General features: G+C 37.8%; 1 protein-coding gene across 3 annotated transcripts in view; it reads right to left on the reverse strand.

Moving 5' to 3' along the window:
- Nucleotides 1-25,312, reverse strand: part of LOC136252532 (plexin-A4-like) — a 67,402-nt gene that overhangs the window by 2,723 nt on the left and 39,367 nt on the right. For 2 of the 3 annotated variants that reach the window (XM_066044991.1, XM_066044992.1), the window contains 15 exons: nucleotides 7,728-7,874; nucleotides 7,505-7,610; nucleotides 7,051-7,296; nucleotides 6,463-6,612; nucleotides 6,157-6,409; nucleotides 4,824-4,960; nucleotides 4,376-4,506; nucleotides 3,790-3,849; nucleotides 2,853-2,927; nucleotides 2,732-2,798; nucleotides 1,356-1,499; nucleotides 926-1,192; nucleotides 754-814; nucleotides 373-557; nucleotides 193-319 (listed from right to left, as the gene is read on the reverse strand). In XM_066044991.1, coding sequence (XP_065901063.1) covers nucleotides 193-319; nucleotides 373-557; nucleotides 754-814; nucleotides 926-1,192; nucleotides 1,356-1,499; nucleotides 2,732-2,798; nucleotides 2,853-2,927; nucleotides 3,790-3,849; nucleotides 4,376-4,506; nucleotides 4,824-4,960; nucleotides 6,157-6,409; nucleotides 6,463-6,612; nucleotides 7,051-7,296; nucleotides 7,505-7,610; nucleotides 7,728-7,874 — 2,156 coding nt within the window. Of the gene's footprint in view, nucleotides 1-192; nucleotides 320-372; nucleotides 558-753; nucleotides 815-925; nucleotides 1,193-1,355; nucleotides 1,500-2,731; nucleotides 2,799-2,852; nucleotides 2,928-3,789; nucleotides 3,850-4,375; nucleotides 4,507-4,823; nucleotides 4,961-6,156; nucleotides 6,410-6,462; nucleotides 6,613-7,050; nucleotides 7,297-7,504; nucleotides 7,611-7,727; nucleotides 7,875-8,508; nucleotides 8,655-8,705; nucleotides 8,809-8,857; nucleotides 9,007-10,830; nucleotides 10,995-11,042; nucleotides 11,152-11,325; nucleotides 11,431-12,657; nucleotides 12,763-12,816; nucleotides 12,923-14,995; nucleotides 15,099-15,182; nucleotides 15,334-16,524; nucleotides 16,655-16,724; nucleotides 16,826-17,129; nucleotides 17,256-18,325; nucleotides 18,485-25,312 lie in introns of those variants that run through there. The other variant, XM_066044993.1, reaches the window with a different exon arrangement.

Genomic DNA, 25,312 nt, shown 5'->3' on the forward strand with positions numbered 1-25,312 from the left:
AAGTGTCCTGATTATCAAGGTGTCCTTATTAGTGAGGTGTCCTGATTATCAAGGTGTCCTTATTAGAGAGGTGTCCTGATTTCAGGGGTCTAAATGTGTTAATAAAAATGGGATCATCTGATTATCATCGTGTTCACAACTGATTAAGGTTTCACTGTAGTTGCCAGACTCTCATGGTGGGTGACAACTCACTCTGTGGTGGAGGGATATTTCCATTAGGGAAGATAAACTGTCTGGAATGAATACAAGGCGTAGATGGTTCATGGTCAATACTGAATAACGCCTTGAACAAGTCATCCACAAACTTCTGTAGCACTTTCTACAAGTGGACAAAACAGTAACAATACAACACACACATCACCGCAAGTTCACCTTAGTATACAATATTCTGGGGAAGAACACTTCTGTGACTAATTTCTTGCTCAGTAGTGGTGACATGACAGGATCATCCACATCAACATGTTTGAAGAGATGCCAGTACTTTTGTCCTTCTTCATTACTATGAGGTTTGATCTGAGTATTTGGTGTTGTCACCAACGTGGCAGGGAATTCAGTAACTAACAGAGAAGAAACAAAAACAATAACATTACTAAGTAAACAGTTTGTATAGCCATTATGCTTCTACCCTTCTCCAATACTTTAGTGTAATAGAACTGTAGCTGTTTCAGCACACAAATTAAGATACTGAATTATACTGTATGCTGTGTACTAGCTCAAACACTACTTATTTTGATTGAGTGTTGCATACAGTACCTTCTGACGTGTAACGATTCTTCTTCACCAACTTCAAACATGGATTCAGTTCCTTGTGAACCTAAGCACAATAAAATAATATAAATACCAGCCACACAAGCATACATGGTATAGCACAAAAAGAAAAGTTAAAGATGGTAATGGATTCAGCACATTAACACATTGTCTCTACCTCATAATGACATAAGGTGTTCACTTTCTTCCACTCCCCATCTTCGATGGTGGTGTAGTCAAAGTCCCTCAACACGGTCACTCTGCCATTAGCCATCATGAAGTGAAGGTCACTGTTGAAGAAGGTGTACGGCCTTGTGGAGACTGGCTGTGACTTGTAGATGTGATCAAATATTTTCTCTTTAGCTTGACTAATAGTGTCACACTGTAGTAGTCTAACATTAGCTCTGATGTTGTTCTCTTCAGCTATTACCAATGCTATGATCTCCTGTAGCAGATGAAAAAAGCAGAAGGAATGAGTCGAGTTATTTGGTGGCAAAATTCTCTAATACAGTGGTCAGAGAAAATACTCTCTTGATCTTAATACGTAGTTCCCTCATAAACGCTTATAGATATTAGCCTTTTTTTATAAAACTAAGGTAAAAACTTACGGGCACTTCTGGCATTTGTTGTCGGATGATTCTCTGTTCAGACAGTGAATAACGAGCGTCTCCAGTGACCACATCAACTGGTCCCTTCTCCAGTTGACCTTTGATGGCTCTGAACAACATGTACAATGGCTGACCAACTTGATCCTGAGATTGGAAAGACTTGAATTATTACAGTACAATAATTATTACATAATGTATGTTTTGAGAGCATGTCCCCATGAAATGGGTGCCCTGGGGCATTTATCAATAAGTACTTTGACTAATTAGGAGTCAATGCATAGATAAGAATGTCCTTATCGGTGAGTGTTCTAATGTGTTTACACTAATACAAATGGGACAATGGACAAGTGTCCTGATAGTATCAAGGCATCCTTATTAGAAGTGTTATTATAAGATACTCAACGTGTAGTATGTACTAGTGTAATTGTATTCTACTAAAAAAAGAAGCAGAGAATGTGTGGGACATCATTACTATGTACATCACATGTAGTGTAGTATGTGTCCAGTACAAACTGTGTACATTATCGTGATAAGGGACAGGTGACATCAATGGAATACCATTAGTAGTGGTAGACAAATGAAACCCTTTGTGTTAGCTTAGCAACCAACAAAATGCTGCTCGTAACTATGGAACAAGGTTAAAGAGGAAAGTACAACCTCAGCTATCCAGATAACAATGAAGGGCTGCCGATAACTCTACACTATTCTAGTGTACACAAATCAAGCCTGCTGAAATTCACTTGCTATGCAAAACACAAAGCTAAGCAAAGCCTACAGCAGCCAGCCAATGAACCAGCACTGGGATGCCTGTGCACCACTCAGGCACTTGAGTCTTGTGCAGGCAAATCCTCCTGGGGCAAGCTAGTAACCCACAGGAGGTCTCACAAAGAGAGGTCACAGAACCCAAAATTCTACAACAACCCCAACACTACTAAGCGAGACAAGGACAGTTGGGCATTTGCTTCCCCAGTTTACACCAGGTACCCATTGATGCTACAGCTGGGTGGGCTGCTTCCCCAGTTGACACCAGACCACCAGGTCCCCAATATACAACTGGGTAGACTGGAACAATGTGAATAAAGTTTCTTGCTCAAGGAAACAACAACACCAAATTTACACAACTAGGCATTAAATTGGAACCTTTCAATTACCAGGCCAATGCACTAGCCACTTGGCTGTGCTGCTATGCTGCCGCTTGGTTAGACACGGACAAGTGATACCAACTTTTGACGGTATTTGTTACTCCAAATCCTCATTAATACACTTAGGAAACAACACCAGAACTTGGGCATTGAAAGAGGGACCCCTTATGATTACAAGCCAATGCTCCAACCAAACCACTTCAACCAACAAACACTCACACTACATGTACTCACCAAGATGTGCTGATGAAGACAAAGAGCCAACCAATTGGATAATATCCTCTCAGCCACAGAGTCAGTTCTACACAAACAGTAGACAACACTAAACACAACATCACTAACAGTTAACCATCACCTTCTTAGTAACACTCTATAGTTGTCCTTAGCTACAGACTTCCTGATCAATTCTGACATTGACAACTTCATGATCCTATAACAACAAGAATTGTACAACTACCCTCAAGGTAATCTTTGGATGTAACAAACCCCCTGAAGTGCTACAGGATAATTAGTGGATAGTGAACAACACTATCCACTAATTATCCACTAGGCTCTTATTACAACACTACATATCAACTAGGCTCTTACACTATCCACTAGGCTCAACACTATCCACTAGGCTCTTATTACAACACTACATATCCATTACTATTATAATAGTGGAACACATGTCCAAATGGATAGATAAGATAACCAGCATTATTCAGACAGTGTCAGTCAGTCAGTCAGTCAGTCAGTTGGTAACACGTAACTCCATCAGTGACACTACACACTACTCTATGATATCACCCACACACAATATAATTATTAATACAAGTGACTACATTTTGTGTGGGCACATTGTTAATTACAATAAAAGATGTTTACAGCCTTACATGGTAATACATGATATACCGCCAGTAAATGTGAAAATTTTGAAGTTGTTAAAAGGTATGCACCTGTCAAACTTAATTCGTCAGTTAGTAAAATTGCATGATGTGTAAATTTGCCACCAAACGTTTGTCATTAATGTATTAATTTGTTAAGTGGTCATCTATCAAAATAATCTTTGTTTACAATAGCTTGTCACAGTTTAGTCTGTCAGAGCATAATGTATGCATGGACGTGTATGTGTGTACCAGTTGTGTCCACTATTGTTATCTTACACCCACACACTAACAACAACACTCCATCTTCATTACTACATAGTCTGCTACACATAACTACAGTCCCCCTTACCGTATTCTACACAATGCCAACATACTATACTAGATTATGAGACAACAATAACAAGAACAACAAGAAAGTCTTACTGTGTGAGGTAGTCCAGTCTGGTATGCAGTATGACAGTCAACAGGTTACCCATCTGACACCTAAACATGATAGATAAGTTACTAGTAGCCTCACATGATGGCTACAATGTGTACTACACCACTCATGAAACCCAAACTTTTCTTTGGCAAATTCTCATAGGTTTGCCCTAAATATTGTGTGGTTTAAAGACACCCAATATAAAAACTTGACTGTTCACAGGAGGCCTGAGGAGGGTGGGTACTTCTTTCATTGGGTTTTCATGGGAACTCTTCCAAAAGTGTTATCAATACAATGTACATGGACACAGCACACATAACAGTTGACATGTAGATAATGTGGTAGATAATGTGTAGATTACACAGACACCAAACAGCATGGACAACACAGCTAGCTGCTCAAAATCATGTAGTCTAGCATAATACAAAAGTGACCTTGCAGACAATGGCAACTACTACTAAAATGTTATGATAACAACCCATGGCATGTAACTGTGACAACAAGCCAGTGAGTGACACATTCTGTCACTGTTGGTGAGGTCATCATTGTTAACCACTGTCACGTGGTTGTCACTTGGTTTTCACTGACTTTTCTCTGATGCTAAAGTCTCTTTGTTCCTCCATGGTCTTGATGAGGATGAGTAGGAACCTCTTGTCCATCATGAGGTGATGGAACTCCTCCAACCTCTTTGATAACTGAGGTAGCTGGTTGTTACGGAACTACACACAAACAGACGAAACAAACACATAAAAGTTATTCTACAGCAGAATGGTGATGAAGGGGAGGAAAATTTCGAGGAGACATCTTTGAGGAGAAAATGCTTTGAGGGTTGGTTATAGTTTAGCAGCTTTCATTTATGAAATAAAATACATCAATTACAACATGACCATAGACAATCTGAAAATGTGACTTAATTTCTAACCTATAAAACATGGTGGTACAAACAAAGCACTACTATTTGACACTGAATGGTAAAGCCATGTTAATACAGTTACACACAACATATATCATACACACAGAGTATGGCTGCTGTTACCTTGGAGGACAACAGGGTGTCTTCTAATCCAGACAACACTGTCTTCACCATGTAAGTTTGAAAGTCAAAATATGGTAGAGAGACATTAGTCAGGTCACCAGTGTACTCATCAAGATCAGTCAATAGCTGAGTGAATGCTATACAGTTAATGTATACACACAATTGTGATTACATTGAATATGTACCGTGCTAAAACTATTATACCACAATATTATTGCATATGTAGAAGAACGATCTTTCCAGAAGAGAACAGATACACAAGGTACCATATTGACCAGTTAATAGCTGCGGCTTGTATATTAGCCACCTCAGATAGTAGCTGCTCCACAGCCTAGAATTATTGTCATAAGAGCCATCCTCAGATAAGAGCCATAGCTTCTATCTGAATATACTGTAAGACACGTCTGAAGCAGAAACTGGGCAAAGGAGTAGTTAAAGTGAATGATAGTATTGAAGGGTGACTAAACAAGGTCAGTCACACATGAGTCCGCATAAATGCTGTGGGCTGCTGCCACACAAGCCCATAAACCCATAGTAGCCGCCCAGCCCTTGCTGAAAGTTATAGTATGTAGCTACGCTGTTATTATTAACTGGTCAAATACTGTACTATCTAAACCACAGAAAGTGATAATAATTAAACAGACTAATAAAGTATGCACCCCAGTGGCTGCACTAACAGATGGTTAACTATATAAACAGGAGACACAGGGATTTTTAAGACTCCAAGAGGTGGTCTTCCTTTATAAGTGGCAGCTGCCAGTAGAAATATTGTTTTCAGTAACATAACCACCAAGCTCACTACAAAGATATCATATATCTCAACTATGTGTCTTGTGGCCACCACAGGCCATCTATTATATGTTGTGGTCACATGTTAATAATGTAACACTGATCCATCAGTTTGGTACTGTAGGCTTCTGTTAGCAAGCAATGTGGACAATGAAGACACTAGTCTTTGACAGATTATACCACTGTTGTGGGCTTGCCTGTACCCATGCACCTGATTGTATGTCTTCTAATAAAATTATCCCATAACTTTACTGTTATCATTTGATATCACTAATCACTAATCACTATTTCACAGACAGTTTAAATACTTCACATGATATTAATCTCTCACTTGACATTAAATGTTATAATCACAATTAATTGTTTTGATATTGTTAGTAAAGCAATGATATGCTACAGCAGAACCCCACACCCTGAAATGAATAATATACTTAGATAATTAGGACACTTGTAGATGGCCCTAAAGTGATCAGAATAGAGGAGCTCCCTCTGACAGTTATTCTCACATACAATTTGTGTGATACACATGCAGAAATGGCTTCACCTTCTTTACACTCGTGTGCTACATTGGTCTCCAATTTGCTGAGAGTCATTTGAAGTTCATCCAACTTCTGGTCCTTTCTGCGAGAGTTCCTCCAGAAGCAGTATAGGATTGTGATGAACACCAACATCAGCACAACAAGCACAATGGCACTGACAACCACCGCTATAATGATCACAACAATACTGTTCTCCTCCTCTTCCTCCTCTCTAAACCGTATAGTCCCCAGTGTGGTTACTTGATTACCCAAATGAACCTGAGGAACAAGTTACATGTTACTCATACAACAAGCTGCTAAGTGTGGTCTACCATTAGAGGAATGTCCTGGTTCACAGGATAGTCAGCCTCATTGGGTATACACTCTACTGAGGTGAGGGTGATTGATGATAGTACACGACACGATCCTTCACTACCAATTTTAACCATCAACTGGTCCGTTGTAAATCTGAAATAGGAACCCTACAAAATAACATGATTGTAAAATCAGCAGCTTGTAGCACAATGCATGCCAGGTGAGATATATGGAATTACCAATACCCAGAAATTTTCGAGGGATGAAACTATTGCAAAACTGTGTAACATTTTCATGTTTATTTAAATTTTTAGAAAGTGTAAGGTAATAGCTACATATATGTACACCTAAATCACTCACAATCATATTTCACAATTAAAGCTATCATTACTTGCATAATTTGCAAAAGTTTAGTCTGTAGAAAAATTCTGGCTATACGTATCATATTCACATGTTCATATACAAAGCAATACTGTTTACATCAACCCCAGCACACTTGTGCATTAAGTAGGTACATAATAAGCTGTAGCCCCACAAAGGGCAATATGTGCATTGGGAACACACTTGGATTTCATGAACCCAACATGGACAGCTAACAGACTTACATTAATAGTGATCACATCATATTCTCTCAGTTCAAACACCAGCGAGGAATTATCTTCGGTCAATGGTGAGAACACAGGGTCCCTGTACACTTGTATTGTTTCATTGAGTGACCTCAACTGTGTCACCCCATCCATCACTAGTCCCAGTCTGACTAGCTGAGTAGTTGAGTTGTCATGAGGTGGTAGAGTAGGAGCTTCACAAGATAACGCTGTATCATTCAGAGCATTACATGGACCAGTGAATTCCTGTGAGGGTAACAATTGTATGCACCATAAAAAAAAACATTGTCAATGTAACATCTAACAAAATACTGTATGTGCTATGCCACCAGTAATGTGCAAGTTTGTACTGAAATACAGGAAGTTAGAAGTTTAGCATTATAACTATGTGAATGCAGATAGAAGATCCCAGACAAGATCATGCTGCTATACAACAGATCACAACATGTCTTACCATATCAGCTTGTCTCTTCCCAGATGAACTGGCGATGGTGAGTAATAGTTGCGGAGACTGGACTATATCCAACCTCTCTCCTCTGACCAAAAATTTCGTACCACCTCTATAAAGGATGAGATGACAGTGACTAAATCTCTGTGTGGTGTTTGAAGTGTGAGTATACAAATGTACACATTAAAGTAGACACAAATAATAACACTACTGGTCAGACATCACTTACGATGTGAAACTGAACACTGGAGAGATACTGGTGAAGGTTGGGTCATCAACAAATGTGTAGGATGTGGTACCATTGAAATTGTCCACCATTATTGTAATGTCCACTACACCCACATCTCCTCTCTCTGTCTCACATGTTATCCACTCACTAGGGGAATAATATTTTATACACACTGTGGTACTGCATAATACAGGTGTATGTATTGTCCATGTAGTGAGGGTACATGTGCGTATGACATACATGTGTAGTTTTCGTAGACTGTTTTCTCAATTAATTACTCTAACAAAACAGATCAGTTATGTGGTATCCTCATGTTCACAGATTTATACATGCCAACACCACAAATTTATTCATGACCAGCAAAATTGTTTTAGTGGAGCTTGCAATGGCTTGAGGTTTGAGGCACAAGTATCTACTACGAAGCTGAAATCAAATCCTGCATGTGATTGCACAATGAATGATATACAGGGTCATGTGATAAGGTTAAAGATCAAGATGGTCTTCTATAAGTGACTGTAGAAACGTGCAAGCAAACATTCAGGATGATCTGACTGGAAAGTTTGAACTTTCCTTTGTTAGGAACATTCGCCACCACAAATATAAACAAGGCCTTGTTTCACTCTAAACGACTAGGCCATCCTTTACTCGCATGGCAACTTGTAGTGTGCTTAATAACATTGATATTATGGTCTTTTATGCATGATGTAAAATATATTGCTATTCGAAGGGTTAACAGTACATGATAGTTATCAACTATACCACACACTACAGACTGACTTACGATGTGATGTTCATCATACTACACATCTTGTCTCCTACTAACACATTCTGACTGTTACCAATATTGAAGTTGCTGCCTGTTATGTTGATTTGTGTTCCTCCTGATATGGGACCTCTATTTGGGTATACCTGATTTACAGTCACCCTCTGCAAGTATAATACATAACCATACATCCATACAGATAACATGATCTCCACCTTGTAATAGAAGTGGTCTGAACTATCATGAGCGCCATTGTTGGTTACTATGGTGATGCTGCTTGACTGAGGTTCATTCATTACATCTGTCACACAATTTACCCTGTTGATGAAATGACGTTCACTAACAGGTCATTAGTCAACTATTTTACCTTCTCCCGACCATGTAGGAGTCTTCATTAGGAATACAGTTAACATTTCCTATCATAATTTTCATGACGTCTTGGAAGTTCATTCCCAGGTTTGACCCTTCAATTGTGACCACAGTACCTCCTTCAATAGGACCAGCAATAGGAGTGAACTACATGTAGGCAGGAATAAGCACGTGTCATTGTGTGGTATACAAAGAAACATGAAAATTGGATTTATAAAGGAAATTCTCATGAAATTTCTACAAGAGGAATACTAGTCAATCTGTAACAGTTATACAAAAATCAGAAACCTTTCTGTGATATAATTTTGTGTTATTGTTGACAATTCAATCATCTTTTCTTGCACCCCACAGACATGCATGCATCAATTTACAAAGACTTGAACAAACGACTTAAAGGTCCACTAAAAAGGAAAACTCACTTGCCATTTTATTGAATAAATAGGTTGTTTGTATCATGAAATGCACAAAACACCTTTTTAATAATTCAATTATGTTGTTGTTGTAGAGAGATATTAAGCCACAAAGTCTTGTTAAACGTGACGTAAGACAAAGAACCGGAAGTACTGTTATTACACATTTTGCAATCGGAAAGGTAGATAAACAGTGAAAGTCTAACATGGAGGTGGCAATACCAAGCTCTCCTTTTCAACTTCATAGTGTTCCATGATTACTTGAATGTTCTGCTGGAAAACAATAGTGGAGTTGTTCTGTAGTTGCCTTAGCAGCTTGGCTTGTGTGCTTTGCATTATCGAAGCTCACGCTTCATTATGCTTCACTGAAGTAAGATTAGTTCGATTTGTTTACAAAGCTGGGTTAGCAGTACTATGAAATAAACAATCGTATCTATATTACACTTTCTTGAATCGCTTCTCCGCCTGGTAGTGGCAATGTCCTGCCAGTGGCACCATCGCAATTGTTTTTTCCTCGCATTTCTCTACCTCCACCCGCTGTATGGACACTTCAGTGCATTCAAAATATCTAAAGAAATAAACTCAGATGTGTTTCGACCACTGTACTGTTGATTTACAGTCCCTTTAACAGGCATTCTTGAGCGTTCTTCACCACAAGACCACCATAAATTCACTTACTGGCTTGTAACAAGTTGCAGTACAAGTTTTTACCATGTTTAAGTTGTTACGGTAGATATGACATGAAACTAAATCGAATCTAGCTGTACATGTACGCTTCTTTTGCTTCAATGGCACCTCATGCGTACTAAAGTTTCTTTGTCTGATGCGTTATGATGTAATATAATTGACAAACCACAATACACTAAAATGTGTTATATCTACTAAACAAAACAAAATCTAACTAAATCACATGCACCAACCTATCCCACTAGTAGCAAGGATTGATAATAGCCAAAGTGTATTTTACCATTTCAGTGTGGACCTTTAATAATTAGCTATGTTGGAACAAGAAAGTTGTTGTTTGTTAACAAAGGAAATAGCCATTTAGGTGTGATAACGGTAAGGTATATTATAATATAGCTATACATATCTTAATACTACTAAGATACTCTCAACAGAAGGTGCTCAATATCAACTATCATTCATTGACTGCCTGTCTGCCCACTGCAATTCCATACTGGAATTTGCAGGATGTACAATTAATGACCCAAATGACATGAATATCAGTGAAATAGCTTATATAGTCTTAATGGAGTGTGAATTTACCAAATAATAATACCTCACATTATTGGCCATCCTCAACAGATACCATAGCCAACTAGTTATGAATATTAGACAATTCACCACAGCATAAGGTGGTGGTTATGAAGTCACTGACTAAATATCTGTTAATAAAAGCTTTATGAAGTGCAAAATATAAATAATTAGGCAATGCCTCGTTTATTCAATGCATATTTTCATACAGAAGTTGACTAATACTGCTGTAATAGTTCCATCTTGTAAAAGTAGCACAACTTACCAGCACATATACCACAACACTACATTGTCTCCCATAACATACCATGTCGATCATTGGATCTGGACAACTATCATAAGGATTAACACTACAACTGGACCGGAAGACACAGTTTGTTTCAGGACAGTAGACACAATCAAAGTGAGTTTCATTCTGAGCAAGACATGAAGTACAGTCTGTTCCCAGTAGGTGACACTGGTATAGCATTACTGGAATAGGAATGGGGTATGGGATGTACAAATCACCATACAACACACCTTGTACACTAGCCACAGCTTCATCAATAGTATAGTTATTAACTGTCTTCCATAACACCTTAAGATCTGCTGTGACCCTACTCTGTCCAGCAGCAGAACTGAAGAAGAACTAGAAAATAAAATTATTTCATTTCTGCAAACAACAATAGTTGATCATTAATTAAAAGGAGAAAATATCATTGATGTAAGCTATACAAGGCTGTCAGGTCCTTCCTCTATTCCATAAAACTGTTAACTACCATCTGCAACACTACACTGGCTACATTGAGCTAGTACTACTCACATTACGTTGATCACAAGTGATGGTCATCTCCACAGGGTCCCATGACCCTACCACTGATATCTCCTCTCCTCTATAACTGACCACACAATAGTAGTTCCTACCATCCTACAGGGAGGAATATTAGCTTGTAACTACTAGTACTGGTAAGTTATGCAGTACAGCACAGCCTACATGCAATATTGCACTCGCAAATTCATGTAGCAACAGTTGCTTGTTAGCAGTACAGCAACTTCTTTCGTTACAACAATAATACGGTACAAACCGGAGACAAGTCAAATGCATTTTGCGTGTGCATTGGACAAAAAAATGCGTCTACATGCAACATTGTCTGACAAAACACATCTACACGAATTTAATGCGTGTAACAGCAACTAGTAGTACATTACACTGTAATGGTCTGTGGCTATTTAACAGAGCGCTAAACAAAGTATACAGTTCCTACAGCAGCTATGGCGGGGTATGGCACTGCTGCACCGACTATATACGTACGTACGTACGGCTTGTCACCACCATGCAAGTACGTAATTTGAATGACTATCAAAATGGCTACGAATATCAGTGTCAGTTACATGGAGTTGATCAGCTATACACACTGTATTAGTATACATACCTTGTTTATTCTCCAGCCTTTTTCTCACTGGCTAACTACTACTATCCGGTATTCTCCATGACACCATGCATACATAACCTAAGCGGTACATGGCACGAAACTCGAAATGGGTAGATAGATTGTTAAATAATGTACTGTTACTACTTGTGTTAGTCTTCTACTGTTCATTAATCAGTACTAACTGAATAAAACGACGTGCAAAATCGAATCAGCACTGTCCTATTCGTCAGATGCGTACGCATTGTTAGCGCATGGCGTTTTGTACACAACATGGTCTTGAAAAAATACAGTACATGTCTGTACATCCCAGTATGTAATGTTTAGCCACATCTCCAAAATGGCTATGGCCGTTTGTTGTCTGTTGCAATGTCAGTGTAGCTGCACTTCTCAGTTCGTGATAGAAAAAACCGTTTAGTGTGTAAGTTAATTCATGCATACATTATCTGTGGTACAAGAGCTCGTGTGATATGTGTGATTCTCACAGAAAAAAAAATGCGTGTGCACGCAGTAGCCATAAAGGTTACGCGTTTAGACGCAACGCAACACGCACACGCAAAATGCATTTAACTTGTCTCCGGTTTGTACTGTAGGTAATAATATCACAAGTGCTCGCATCATTTACATTGTTAATTGTAGGCTGCACTACTTATTATATCTGATGCTAATTACCATCACAGTTAGCACGTATATCACACACATACAACGTCTGTATGAACTGTTACCTGTAAGAGGTTTTTCCCATTGACCACAAGTTGTTGTGCAGTGTTCATGTGTAGTGTGTAGTTATCATTAGGAGTCAACTGAGGACAACTATCAGTTGTGGTCATCTACAAGTTCAGTAGATGTAAAGGAATGAAGAGGATGACAGTACAACTACTCACATTTCCTTCTAGACCACTATCACATGATACTGGACCAGTAGCGGTACATTGAACATCATAAGGACACCAGCTACACTCATGTTGACTGTTCAGACAACCACTACACCTGATAATGAGTAGATAAAGTTATTATCAATTTTACAGCTCGAAATTGGACAGTAACACTAGTCACACAAGACGCTAAAATCCCATTCCCTTTCCCAGGTGTTATACAGCATACTCAGGATAAACTAGTGTGAACCAATTGAGCTATTCCTGACCTGGCATGACAACACAAGTTAGGCTGGCACAGGGTGGTCCACAATACAATGGTGGACAAAGTCATATGGAAACTGCTATGTGTATTATTAATTGGCATGCACAATCATGAGCTCAGTTAGATACAGCAGTGTAAACAACATAACCAATAATATTATAGCCGGAGTTGATAATTCCCAGGATAGTGAGATGAGGTGTTCACGCATAGCCAGAGGAATCTAAGCAACAGACAGTTTAGCAAATAACATAGAAGATAAAAACCAAATGGAGTGAACAACAAAGTTAACTCAAACTTGCCACTGACCACCCAACTCTAGGCAAATGTTCCTACGTACCTGGAGAGGCCACCTAAGTTGGTAATTGTACAGTTATATACAGTGTTGGGCAAGTTACTTTGTAAAAGTAACTAGTTACATATTACATATTACTTGCAACTGAACTATTTAGTTACAGACTCTTGATATTACCCATAAAATAAAGTAACTACAATATTATTACATATTATATTACTTTGTGTCCACAGCCTTAAGCTGTCACGTGTGAAACTACCACCTTATCACGTGACATGATTGTGTTGTTGGACAATGTGTAAATCTTGGTTATAAGTAAGAAGCTGGTGAATAAGCTTCATTCAGTAGGCTTCATTACTTCGTTGTGGCTAGGCGTTACTCAGAGGATAACTAACGAGATTAGTAACTTCGTTACTTGTAGTAATTTTATTACGTAATATTAGACTCGTTACAGTAACTATATTACGTAACACGTTACATGTGTAAGTAAAGTAACTTGAGCTATGTTATCCGTTTTTATAGCGTATTTCGTTATATTACTTACTTACCACAAAAGTAATAATATTATATAACATAAGTAATGCGTTACTCCCAACACTGGTTATATAAATGAACTGGTGTAAACTAGTCATTATTGGGTGTTTAGTCACTAGTGAGGTATACAGTGGAACCTGAAACTTGACATGTGGGCACTTTGATTAACAGTACATGGTCCCAAGTATACTAGTATACAGACATTCAGACCCCTGAAATCAGGATACCTCTATAATATACTTGTTGTCTCCAGGAAAGTTAGGAGGGTTGGTGAATTTGCTGTGATAGGATTTTGCAGAGAAAAGGTTTGGTCAATTTGCTAGTAGCTAATAAAGATTTGTATTGGATGGATGATTTGGTCTGGCAAAACACCTGCTCACTTGCCAAATTCACCTAAACGGTACTATATTGAATGATTACTTGGTAGAGAATGTTTTGCCATATTAATACATTTAACTAGATATTTGCAAATTAAAAGCAGCAGTGTATACTATCAAACTATATTTGTGACTGGCTGAGAGAAAACTAGCTGTTTTCGCGAACTTTGCTATAAAATGTATTGAAATAAAGACGCTTGCTACATTAAAAAACATACACACGTTTTAATCCTTTCAGTATCCACTGAAACAAAGCTCAAATCAGTAAAAATTTGTACAGCATCCAATTCACCTTTCATGGAGAGTATCTGTTTCATGTTTGTACAGCAAAAGGTAAGTGAAGCAAGGGTGCTTATTTACAATGAGATAAAGTCAAGTTTACCATCGTCGTTTTTTTTTGAATGGCCTTCTGCTTATCCACGTGGAGGAGTACAGGGAAAGCATTGTATCTCAATGGATGTGCCAGTACAGATTGAGCCAAGTAGCTTGTGTCAGTTGTGAGATATGATCGATTACGAGCTTGTAATTTATTTGCCGTATTGTTGCTGTACAAATCAAATTATGTTGTTCCAACTGTCTAGTGTTATAACTCCAAAACTATTCATCATTAAGGGCTGAAACTTTGGCTGTCCACTGCTTTGTTACCATAGATAACAACACAGGAGGAATAAAATAAAACGACTAGTTTTCAATTACAATTTGATACAAAGCACAACTCACGTTGTATGACTCATACAATCAAACACAGTGATGTGACCAGTAACATTGAGAAATGATTGATTAGAACCTCTAGCCCTCAGTGACAATGACATCACAATAGTGTCTACAGATAACACAAATGATCAGTTAATAATACAACTATTATAGGACACAAGTCACTAATAAGTACATTAGTATAGTGTCTTACCATCATTAGTGAATAGGCTACTGGTCTGTGTAGTGATGGGACAAATGACAGAGTTGTCAAGTAGTTGAGCTGGTCCCATTATGGACATACTACCCACTGTGAACACACAATCCACTTGTCTCATCGGAAGGTTGGTAACATCCACTGTCACCTGTAATGTTTACAAGATGGTTCATTACATCACTAACAGACATAACAAGAACAATGTAGAACACAAGCTAATGAAGTACAATACAAACTAATAAATGACTAGGACCAACATCTAATGGTTCTGCTTGTGTTAAAGATTGACTGATTCATCAGACAAACCACAACATAATAGCTACTTACACTAAAACACAAAACCAATGTTCCAATTATTACACAATTACACTATTACAGAATGTTTGCACAAGGATCAGCATTGGTACATGATCTCACTAAAATGATGTAATTTGGTAGCACAAACAGCTATATAGTCATAACAAACAACATGCTGTTCATGTTTCTTGTATAAAATATACAATACTAGTGGGAGTACAATCACAGTATCCTAACTATCTGGGTGTGCACATTGTCATAGGCACAACCCTGATGATTTTCATGACAATGTTTAAATTACATCGACAACGCACAGCACTGCAAACATGTAAGACATATCTACTATGCTGAATACACACAGAACTATCTTTTTGGCAGAAACAATAAGTGCTGACCAGGTAGAGTTCCTACAACTGATTTACAAGTTCTCACACCAAAAACTCTCAACAGAAGCCCTGACTGTCATTAACACATACACCAAAGTGTAAGTATTGTCAATTAACTAATCTGCAAGCTGGCAGCCAGGTTTCTTCTGCCATTAGCAACAGAAATGTAAACGAACATTCTACAGTGGTGGGATGACTGAATAAATGCGTTGCCACCAGTGGAGAAGAGAGACTAGTTTATTCACTACATAGTACAAAGCATTCTACTAGCGTCAGCAGGCCATTAAAACAGCATTCATGATAGATGAGTCTCTCACCACAGTGGTTAACATGGTACTAGGTCATTACAGAGAAATGCAGGTCATGACATGCCAATCATTATCACATGATTGGAAAATTCCCACACTGTCAAGTGGTCCAGTAACCCCACATAATACCCCCTGTAAACTAGTACATGTAGGATAGACCACAACTTTATTGCCACTGAATAGTATTATTATTATAGCTCCATAATTGGCTAATGATATACTCTCCTGTCAACTATTTTGATGTGCAGTGAAGCAATATTTTGCTGCTAGTGTGCACAATTTTACTCCAATAAGAATGTCATCAACAACATCTTCCTTCCTTCAAACACATCCTACACTGTCACTCACATTATAGGGTAGTTGTTCAGTAGATATGATGATGTTGTCAACGATGGAGCCAGTGGGACACTGGTCACTACTGGACACTCCATTACTGGATATCCACAATGTGCTGGAACAGCTGTCATTAGTGGAACACCTACAACCATAGTGGATGATGGTAGGATCATCAACAACATTAACTGGTCTAGTTCAAGTGGTCTACTTACTTGTTGTCTAGTGTACACCACCCACACACTGGATCAACTTGATCAAGACACTGGTCACAACTAGTGTGGTCACCACACTGTTCACCAGGAAAGCTCACCAACTACAGTATGCCATGAAGTACACACATTACAAACTCTCCTACACACAACATGTCCACTATCACCAGTAATTCTGTATACCGTAGTCGGAAATTTTCGAGGGATGAAACTTTCGCGAATTTCGCGAGTGACGATAGCTTTGTGAAAATATAATAGTGAAATGTTTCATTTTATACACATAGCTATTACTCGCTTTCTAGACTTTCGTGAATAAAAAACATGAAAATCGTAGTTTGCAGTTTCGTGAAAGTTTCATCCCTCGAAAATTTCCCACTGTACGGTACCTAATATTTTGATAGTACATACCTTATTAGGAGTTAGAGCATATATTACAGTTTGATCAGGTGATACAGCTAGTGATGTCACTGGTCCAACTGTTATACTGAATGACTCCCTTAGTGTTAGTGAACTGGAGTTGATGGTCACTGTGTACTGTAAGATATGAACACTTGATATGACAATCGTATCAATAATCACACAACCCAAACTAAGCATACCATAAGTATACTATGACAGAAAGAAAATTAACACAGGATTTGACCACAGGCACATCCACCATATTACATTGAACACAACAGCACACAATTAATGCTAAATAAGTATATAAACGTTTATCATTATTGTGCCTATACATACCATACCTAGCGATTCTGGGAGAATTTTACAATTAACGGAAATAATTTATTAACCATAGCCTTGTGTAGTACTCCCTGAGGATCACATAAACATTTAGTTTTTAAAAATCTGTCATAGGATGGTGGATTTATAAGCAGGAATTTTGTTCTTTAAATTTCCTCCGTATCTTTCCAGTGAAAATTCCAAAATTGAACAAATGCTTAACATTTTTGAACTTCTGTTTTGTGTTATACACACCTTAGTACATGGACAACTTTACTTGTAAGACCCTCTGAATAAAGGTCACATCTGTAGAAGGCCACTGAATAGTTGCATGTATTTAGCATTACAGATGGCAAAATGGCATACACTTGGTTGAGTAGAACAACAGTCACCTCCACCCAAAAAATGCAATGTGTATGCAAAATAAGGAGTTGCAGTATTGATTTATAGCTGCTTGTGTAATTATATTTGCACTTAATGTACAGCTCCAATAGCTACCACAATGGTATACCAAAGAGAGAAGCTACTTGTGTTGTAAAATTTGCTGCCTATTAGCATATTAATATTGAAAACTACACTGATAAAAATGTTCACTTTGGTGTAACATGTGCTGAGTCGTTTCTTGCAAAGAGAACATAAAATTGTGGTAAACATTATTGCAAAAAAAGTGGCATAAAACACCACACAGACATATTTGTAGCAAGAAACTAGCAGCATCCCACCCCCAGAAACCCTAGAAATGATCCAATCATTTGAAAAATCACTTGTACAGCACAAAATCAATTGTGCCAACTCTCCAATGGAAGATTCATGGAAGACAAAAATTTAACAGAATTCTGAAATCACTACCATACCCACAACTAATCTTCAACACAGTTTATTACCTTATGAACTAGTGTGTCAGTAGTGGCAGTAAACAGGTAAGAGAAGCCATAACTATTAGTAGTTAACAAAGACACAATCCCACTATTAGTTCTCAACACCACATCACCATCATAAGGATCATCCACCTCCAGGGAGTGATCATTGTCAATACCAATAGCACATTCCTGTAGGGAGAAATAACTCTAATAGTACAATACATATTTAAAACAGCTTTACACTTCCGCCATCAGAGGTGAACAAGAGTTATAAGGACTAAACTTAGTCTATAACAGCCTCTAGCACTCAAACTAGAATAGTTACTGTAAACACACAGTGTACCATGTCAGCATAGCTCTAAAATTGACCTGCTAGGAATAACAGTCCTGTTTGGTCTGGTTCACTACACCTTCCAGCAGTGTCTTCAATAACCAAATAAGGATATGGAGTTAAATGGAGAATAATTGTTAGATTGAAACACAGTGAAGTGTTTAGATGGCGAGATAGAAGAACAGGCTCTTAATAACCATACAGTGATATGTACCACACTACAAATGTATCAACATGACCGATGACTATATGAGTATTATATCCAGCCAACAGAGTATAGGACTATCAGTCAATTATTTTCGTAAATTAGCACTATGCATATAACATAATCAAAGCATTTCACAATAAACGTTTGCTGGTCAAGCAAACTCATGTTGACATACTTTATACAAGGAAATTTTCACAGTATGCAATTTTCATGGATTTCACGGTTAACAGAGTAACTGTGAAAATGAAATACATGAAAATTTATAGCTATACATGCTAGCTAGCTAGCTAATGCAACACGACATAGATGATACATTCTATTACCATCATTATTCATGGGTAGCAACCATATCTATAGTTGGAGAGACCTTGAAAATCTAGAAATGCAAGGAACCCTTTTGCGGCAGGCCAAAGAATAAAGCAATTGTTACCATGACTGTTGACAGCTGCAACACGCTGCTTGGCACAGAGCTTGGCTTGGCTGGCTTAAAATAATGAGTTATATTCCTCATAGTCACAATGCAAAAACACAAGACAACTCTTTTTGTGTTTCACCTTACTCTGAGCAACAAGAGACAAGAAGTGAATACAACCAGTACACAATCCATGAAATTTTAGTATGCAACCATGAAAATTTCATACCATAACACTTTCTGCGTGCACAGCAAAACTTACGGATGACATTGCAATACTGCGACAAGGGGTTCGTGTTTTTTGATTAACGGTTCTACCAGCTAATCCTGTTCCTACAGACACACACTCAGTGAACTTGTCAGTAAACAATGAACTAATAACATTCTCCTTGTAATCACACAAAACATGATCTCCTGTCATGTCACTGAAGCTCACAATAATGTGGGCACCATTAACATCACTGATGTAAGCCGATGACAGAGCTGATAGTCCACTAGTATCACACTGTAACCTGAGCTCATAGTAGGAATTGATGAGATGTTGAGTTCCACTGAATATACCAGTCACAGTCACACCAGTATCATTAGCACAAATACGAACAAGTCGAACTTGAATGCGTTCTTCTTCTTCTTGAGTACGATCATTATGATTGAGAATGTAATACACATACCGATCAGTTGTGATTGCAGAAACTACTGTTCTTTGAATAATACTTGTTTCTTCAATGTCCCTTCTTTCAGAATAAATAGAGCTGTCAATAAGTATGGTTCCAATTGAGAATGTTCTATCATTGGACCGAAGGTTTATTTCACTACTGTAAACATATACTTTGTTAGGATCTGATTGTGGTAACAATGAGACACTGGTCACTTGTAATCCAGATGTGAGGAAGTTGTTAATAGTGACATTGTTACCATTGGGAGTGGTGAGGTTACAAGTTAGACTACTATCACACAAAAACAGGTGACCACTAGTTGTAGCAGTTAACACTGTCAAGTGGCCATCATAACTAACTGTGTTCTGTATAGTCAGTTGATCAGATAATCTGTATAGTGTAGTATTGGAGGATGTGATCACTTCATCTGGTCTAGTCCTCACTAAAACTCTCAACAGATCACCTCCTCCTCCTGGTGAGAACTCTGCACCACTAACAATTAAAGTCAAACTCAAAAGACACAATAACGTTCTCAACATTGTGAATTTGCTTGAAGGATCTTTTATGTAATTAATCTGTTTGAGAAAGAAGCAATAAAGCAACACAAGATCAAAGAACATCATATGCAAAATGATTAAACACAAAAGATGTTGAATAAAGTATTATGAAAACAGCACAGTTATCAACAGGACAACAATAGAGGTCCTATAACAGAGGTACTCGACCAGCTACGGGTTTCTGAGAATGCCACACACGACAAACTGTCAGGCTTTAAGTCATAAGATACATGTTGGTATAGGAAACACACACACATGCCATAACTATTTAATCCTTTATTGGAGTGACTAAACCATCCCAGTATTTTGTATGGTACAACATGAAGACCCTCCTCCTGTATCACTCAATAGGTATTTAATTAAAGGAAATTTAAGATCTTTGTAGTACTACAGTATATATGTGGGTCAATTAGGATGGTTCACTACTTGCAAAGTAATTCATATGGTTCTGTCTGTGTGTATATACACATTTCCTGTTGGAGTGAAGCTTGGTGGAGGAAACAGGTAAATTTTCTACAAATCATAAATTTGTTAATCCCTTCTAACATATTGTTTTAGGGAATCGCAACGCTTTGCTTCACTCTGAGGTTCGGTACTAAATCCTACATAACCACGTCAGGAAGAACAGATAGTGTATATAACCATCACCAAATAAGGATACTCTACAGTTTGTAGGGTAGTAGTACTTCCTAGCTGACCAGGCCACACCTGTGTTAATAACCTGGGCTGGCCTCAATAGTGTACACAACACCACAGAACCCCCACAACCACCACCACTATACCAACTATGTCCAACAACATAACTAACAACAAAGATGTACATATCTCATACACCTCTGTGTGATATTTCACAAGTGACCAACAACACAACATTACACTGGAGGACACTAACAAATAACAAGTGGGATGGTGATGGGCCACTTAGCCAACCTGGCCACAAATACCACAACCCAGTACCCAATGTTTGTACATATTGTGGTCAGTGCAACATGTGTATGGCTTGTGAGAGGTGACTCCTTAACAAAACTGCCTGAATGTTGCCAGTAACTGATAATGCTTTAACATGCTCCAAAACACAAGGGTTACAACCATTTATCAGTTAGGCTTGTCACAGCATTGGGAATCCTTAGCCAAGTTTCTGTTAACTCATAGAAGCAGTATACTAAAGGTGAACATTTGCATCATGTATCAATTAAAATATAATTATATATAACATCTCTAATATAACACATTGTCTACAATACTACAACCAGCCAATACTAGCTACTGAATACTTTTCTATATACAAACTAACAATTAGCTATTGACTCGACAACATAGCTAAACAAGCTATACAAATTGTGACCCATTATTCTAATACAATTAATCTGATCAGACAGTTGTGATAAGACGGAACACATTACATATAGCTTATTATTTTGATTGTGCTGTAGCTATAGCAGCATTGCTGGTTTGCATGATGCCGCCAGCCACCACGTGTAGCTATTTCCTGCCATTGTAAAAATTGCTAGCTACAGATTCATAGCGCAAATATTCGTTGCAGAGAGGAATTGACCACAAATAGCTCTAGAATAAAGCTAACCTTGGTGGTCTACATCACGTAGTTTAAAATATTACTACTTTACACTAGTACCGCCAATCCTGATTTACGTAGTACAATCAATAAGATCGGAATGTTCCGGTACATAGATCACAAAATAACCATGGTCAGTAGATACTCGATATGTATAAGTGATATCTTATTACCAATTCACCTTCTACAGCGCCATTATCAACACGATCGTCGACAGCACAAACACGACCACTCAGTACAAACCACGAGTCACACGGAACGCGCGAACAATAACTACAAACTGTACACACATGATAACAACTCACCAACACACTTACACTTTGACTCGAAGATTATATTAACCTGCTAATCTCAGGAAGACTGATTAAGATCACTATTAACTTCCTATAAGACCACAACATTAACTATGCATGTGAGTGCACGTGTAGTTATACGCACGCGCATTGACTTACACAGAATTCCGAGCAGAATTCTGTGTGCTTCAATGGTGAAGTAGGGATACAAGTAACTCCTCCTAGACATCACACAAGATTGACATATTTATATTATGCAATAATGGTATTTCCTATAATGAGTGATTGCAACTGCAACAAAAAAAGAAATGATATCATCAGAAGCCATATCAAGTTACATAGTGATAATTACAGTCATGCTAAATCAAGTGATCTAATGTACTTTATATAGCTCAACCCATATAGTGGCCTTTCAGTGTACACTCATTGCATAATGTATAGCTATACACACAACTAAACATGTTTGTGTTAGAGAGATAGTTATACCAACAGCTAGTACTATGATCACCTATGGCTGAGCTTAACTGAACAGCAGTAAAGTAGTTGAACTTCCAAATAAAACTCCAGGCACCTAATTAGGTCTGGAATATTGTTTGGCTGTCGTTCAGCAGTAACTACTGTATAATTTCATAGTTTTACATTCTGAATCATGGGACAGCATACATAATACCCCGGCTTCGCTGGTGAGAAGTCAATGTCATTGTAAGTTGTAAGTTTAGGTTAAGTCCAAGGTTCCAGCTGTTGTGGCTTCTCAGTTTCCATAATGGTTGCATAGACTGCATGCATGTTCATGTCACCACTAGTATACAGGTTCAGCTAGCGTTATTTTGCATATTTTAGGCATCAAGTTAAAGCTACGTACTGAAGTAGTGCTATTGTAAAACTCTAGTATGCCAAAATTTTACTTCATACTGTAACCCTTGCTGTACCCATGTTGTGCCTTCCACAGTGACACTTCCTTACCCCTGCATGTCAGCTGTACCTGTGGCTATTGCATAATGGGTAGCTCTGTTTTTCATGGGGAATGTGCTGTACCAGTTCACACTTCACTGATGACGGTGCCGGTATATAGCTACTGTGGACACTTTAAAATCTCACCTGGACATCATCCATTAAGTGAGACATCAATCTCTCATTTCAGACTATGAGTTTAATTTCCACTGGAAGTCTTGAATCGATCTTCATCATTATCTTTAGGTCGTCGCAACACTAAACGCCTCATCCATTTTGTTCTGTAACTTCTAGTAATATGAGATAAACAGAAGTTCTGTTGATGTCATGTTTTATCTCCTGGTAGCTATCTATTCACTTTGTTGTGACTTACCAGTAAGGCTGCTTCAGCATTTTAGACATAGCTAAGGGAAAACAATGTATCAAGCTTTCCTCCAGTGTACTATTCACCTGGATTTTGTGGCTACCTGTATAAAAGGTCACCACTTCAAAAGGGCCAACTTTCCATTTTTGAAATGAAAATTTTTAATTTGTAAATGCTATTCCACTACAGACTTGTGAAGAAGCTAAAACCTATAAATGCTATAGGAGGTAAGAATAATCTTGACGCAAGTGAAATTTCAGTAGAGTCAGTACATCACACCTCACATTAAAATACAGAGCTATTTAAGTGTCTATTAATATCTATACTTATGTATATACTGAAACCTTAGTGGGGCAGCTTGTAGGCTACACAGGGGTAGGCTACAACCTTCCATATTATATGCTACTGACCTTAAATCTTAAAAACTATACTATCAATGTACAGCTTGAAATTTGAAGTCAAATGAGTACATACACGTATAACTATGGTCAAGAATGGCAGCTTCTTTTTTCTTATAACTATATTCTCAAATTCTCTACTCCAATTCTAATTTATGTACAATTACCGAACCAGAGATCAGTAGTTCATGGTGGTAACCTGCATGGGACCTTCAATGGCGGATCCAGGATGGGGCATTTGGGGCAAATCCCCCCCTTCAAGAAATTGCATACAAGATCGAGATACTCTAATAAAGCAGTCACAATGTTCATGAGGCAGTGTAGCTTACCTATGAAGCTATAAATAGGATTTTATTTTACATAACAGACGTGATATATTTGGCAAAGGATAACTAGCTATTGTTGTTGACTTTTTTTTGGTCTTCAACTGTTTTTCAGCAAGGTGCCCCCCCTCTTTCCAAACTCTGGATCCGCCCCTGACCTTGAAAGTATCTACTGTACAGTTAGCTAGTACTAACTATACCTTGGCAGGAAAATGGTTATTTTCTGTCAACTGTCAATGCTCAAATTCATGCATGTTCAGAACACATAATAATTATGCATTTTATTGAGTCTGCTAAATCAGACCAGCCATTATACCATATCAACTACATCAAATCGGGCTAGTGGATTTATAGAGCTACATATAAGTAGTGGAGCAACTATATAAGTAAAAATAATTATTTACTTTTTGATAAAAGCCTGGCACAGTATTTGTTTTTATTTATTACTGTGTAGGACTCCATCAAGAGTTTGATTCATACTTTTCATATTAGATGCGGTGCCATTAAAATTACATGTGCATACTGAATCCAACAAATAAAGGCAAAAAAAATGTTTGAAGGAGTCATAAAAGTGCTGAAACTGCAATTTTATAAGGTTACTAAATAAAGGATGGTCAGATCCAAAAGCTGATCAAGGAAGGTATCCATCCAGGTCAGTAAAGGTTTTAATCTTAAGAAACACATAGTACAAACTGCAAAGCCATAGCATATTATTTCTATTGGTATGTGCCTGTACTTTTACACTGAAATATTGGCAGTGATTTGTAGAAGAATAAATAAAACAGTTTATTCCACTGATTACAACTGTATAACTCCACAAAATGAACAAATTTGCAAAATGTGTTGCTTTAGCTACCCCAGCCCTTACCTCGAGTTTACTAAATCAGATAAATAATTTCCTAAATACAGTAGTGACACAATCTATGCAAATGTCTACTGTAATGT

The sequence above is a fragment of the Dysidea avara genome, chromosome 4, assembly GCF_963678975.1.
Source record: "Dysidea avara chromosome 4, odDysAvar1.4, whole genome shotgun sequence".
In the NCBI taxonomy this organism is placed as follows: domain Eukaryota; kingdom Metazoa; phylum Porifera; class Demospongiae; order Dictyoceratida; family Dysideidae; genus Dysidea; species Dysidea avara.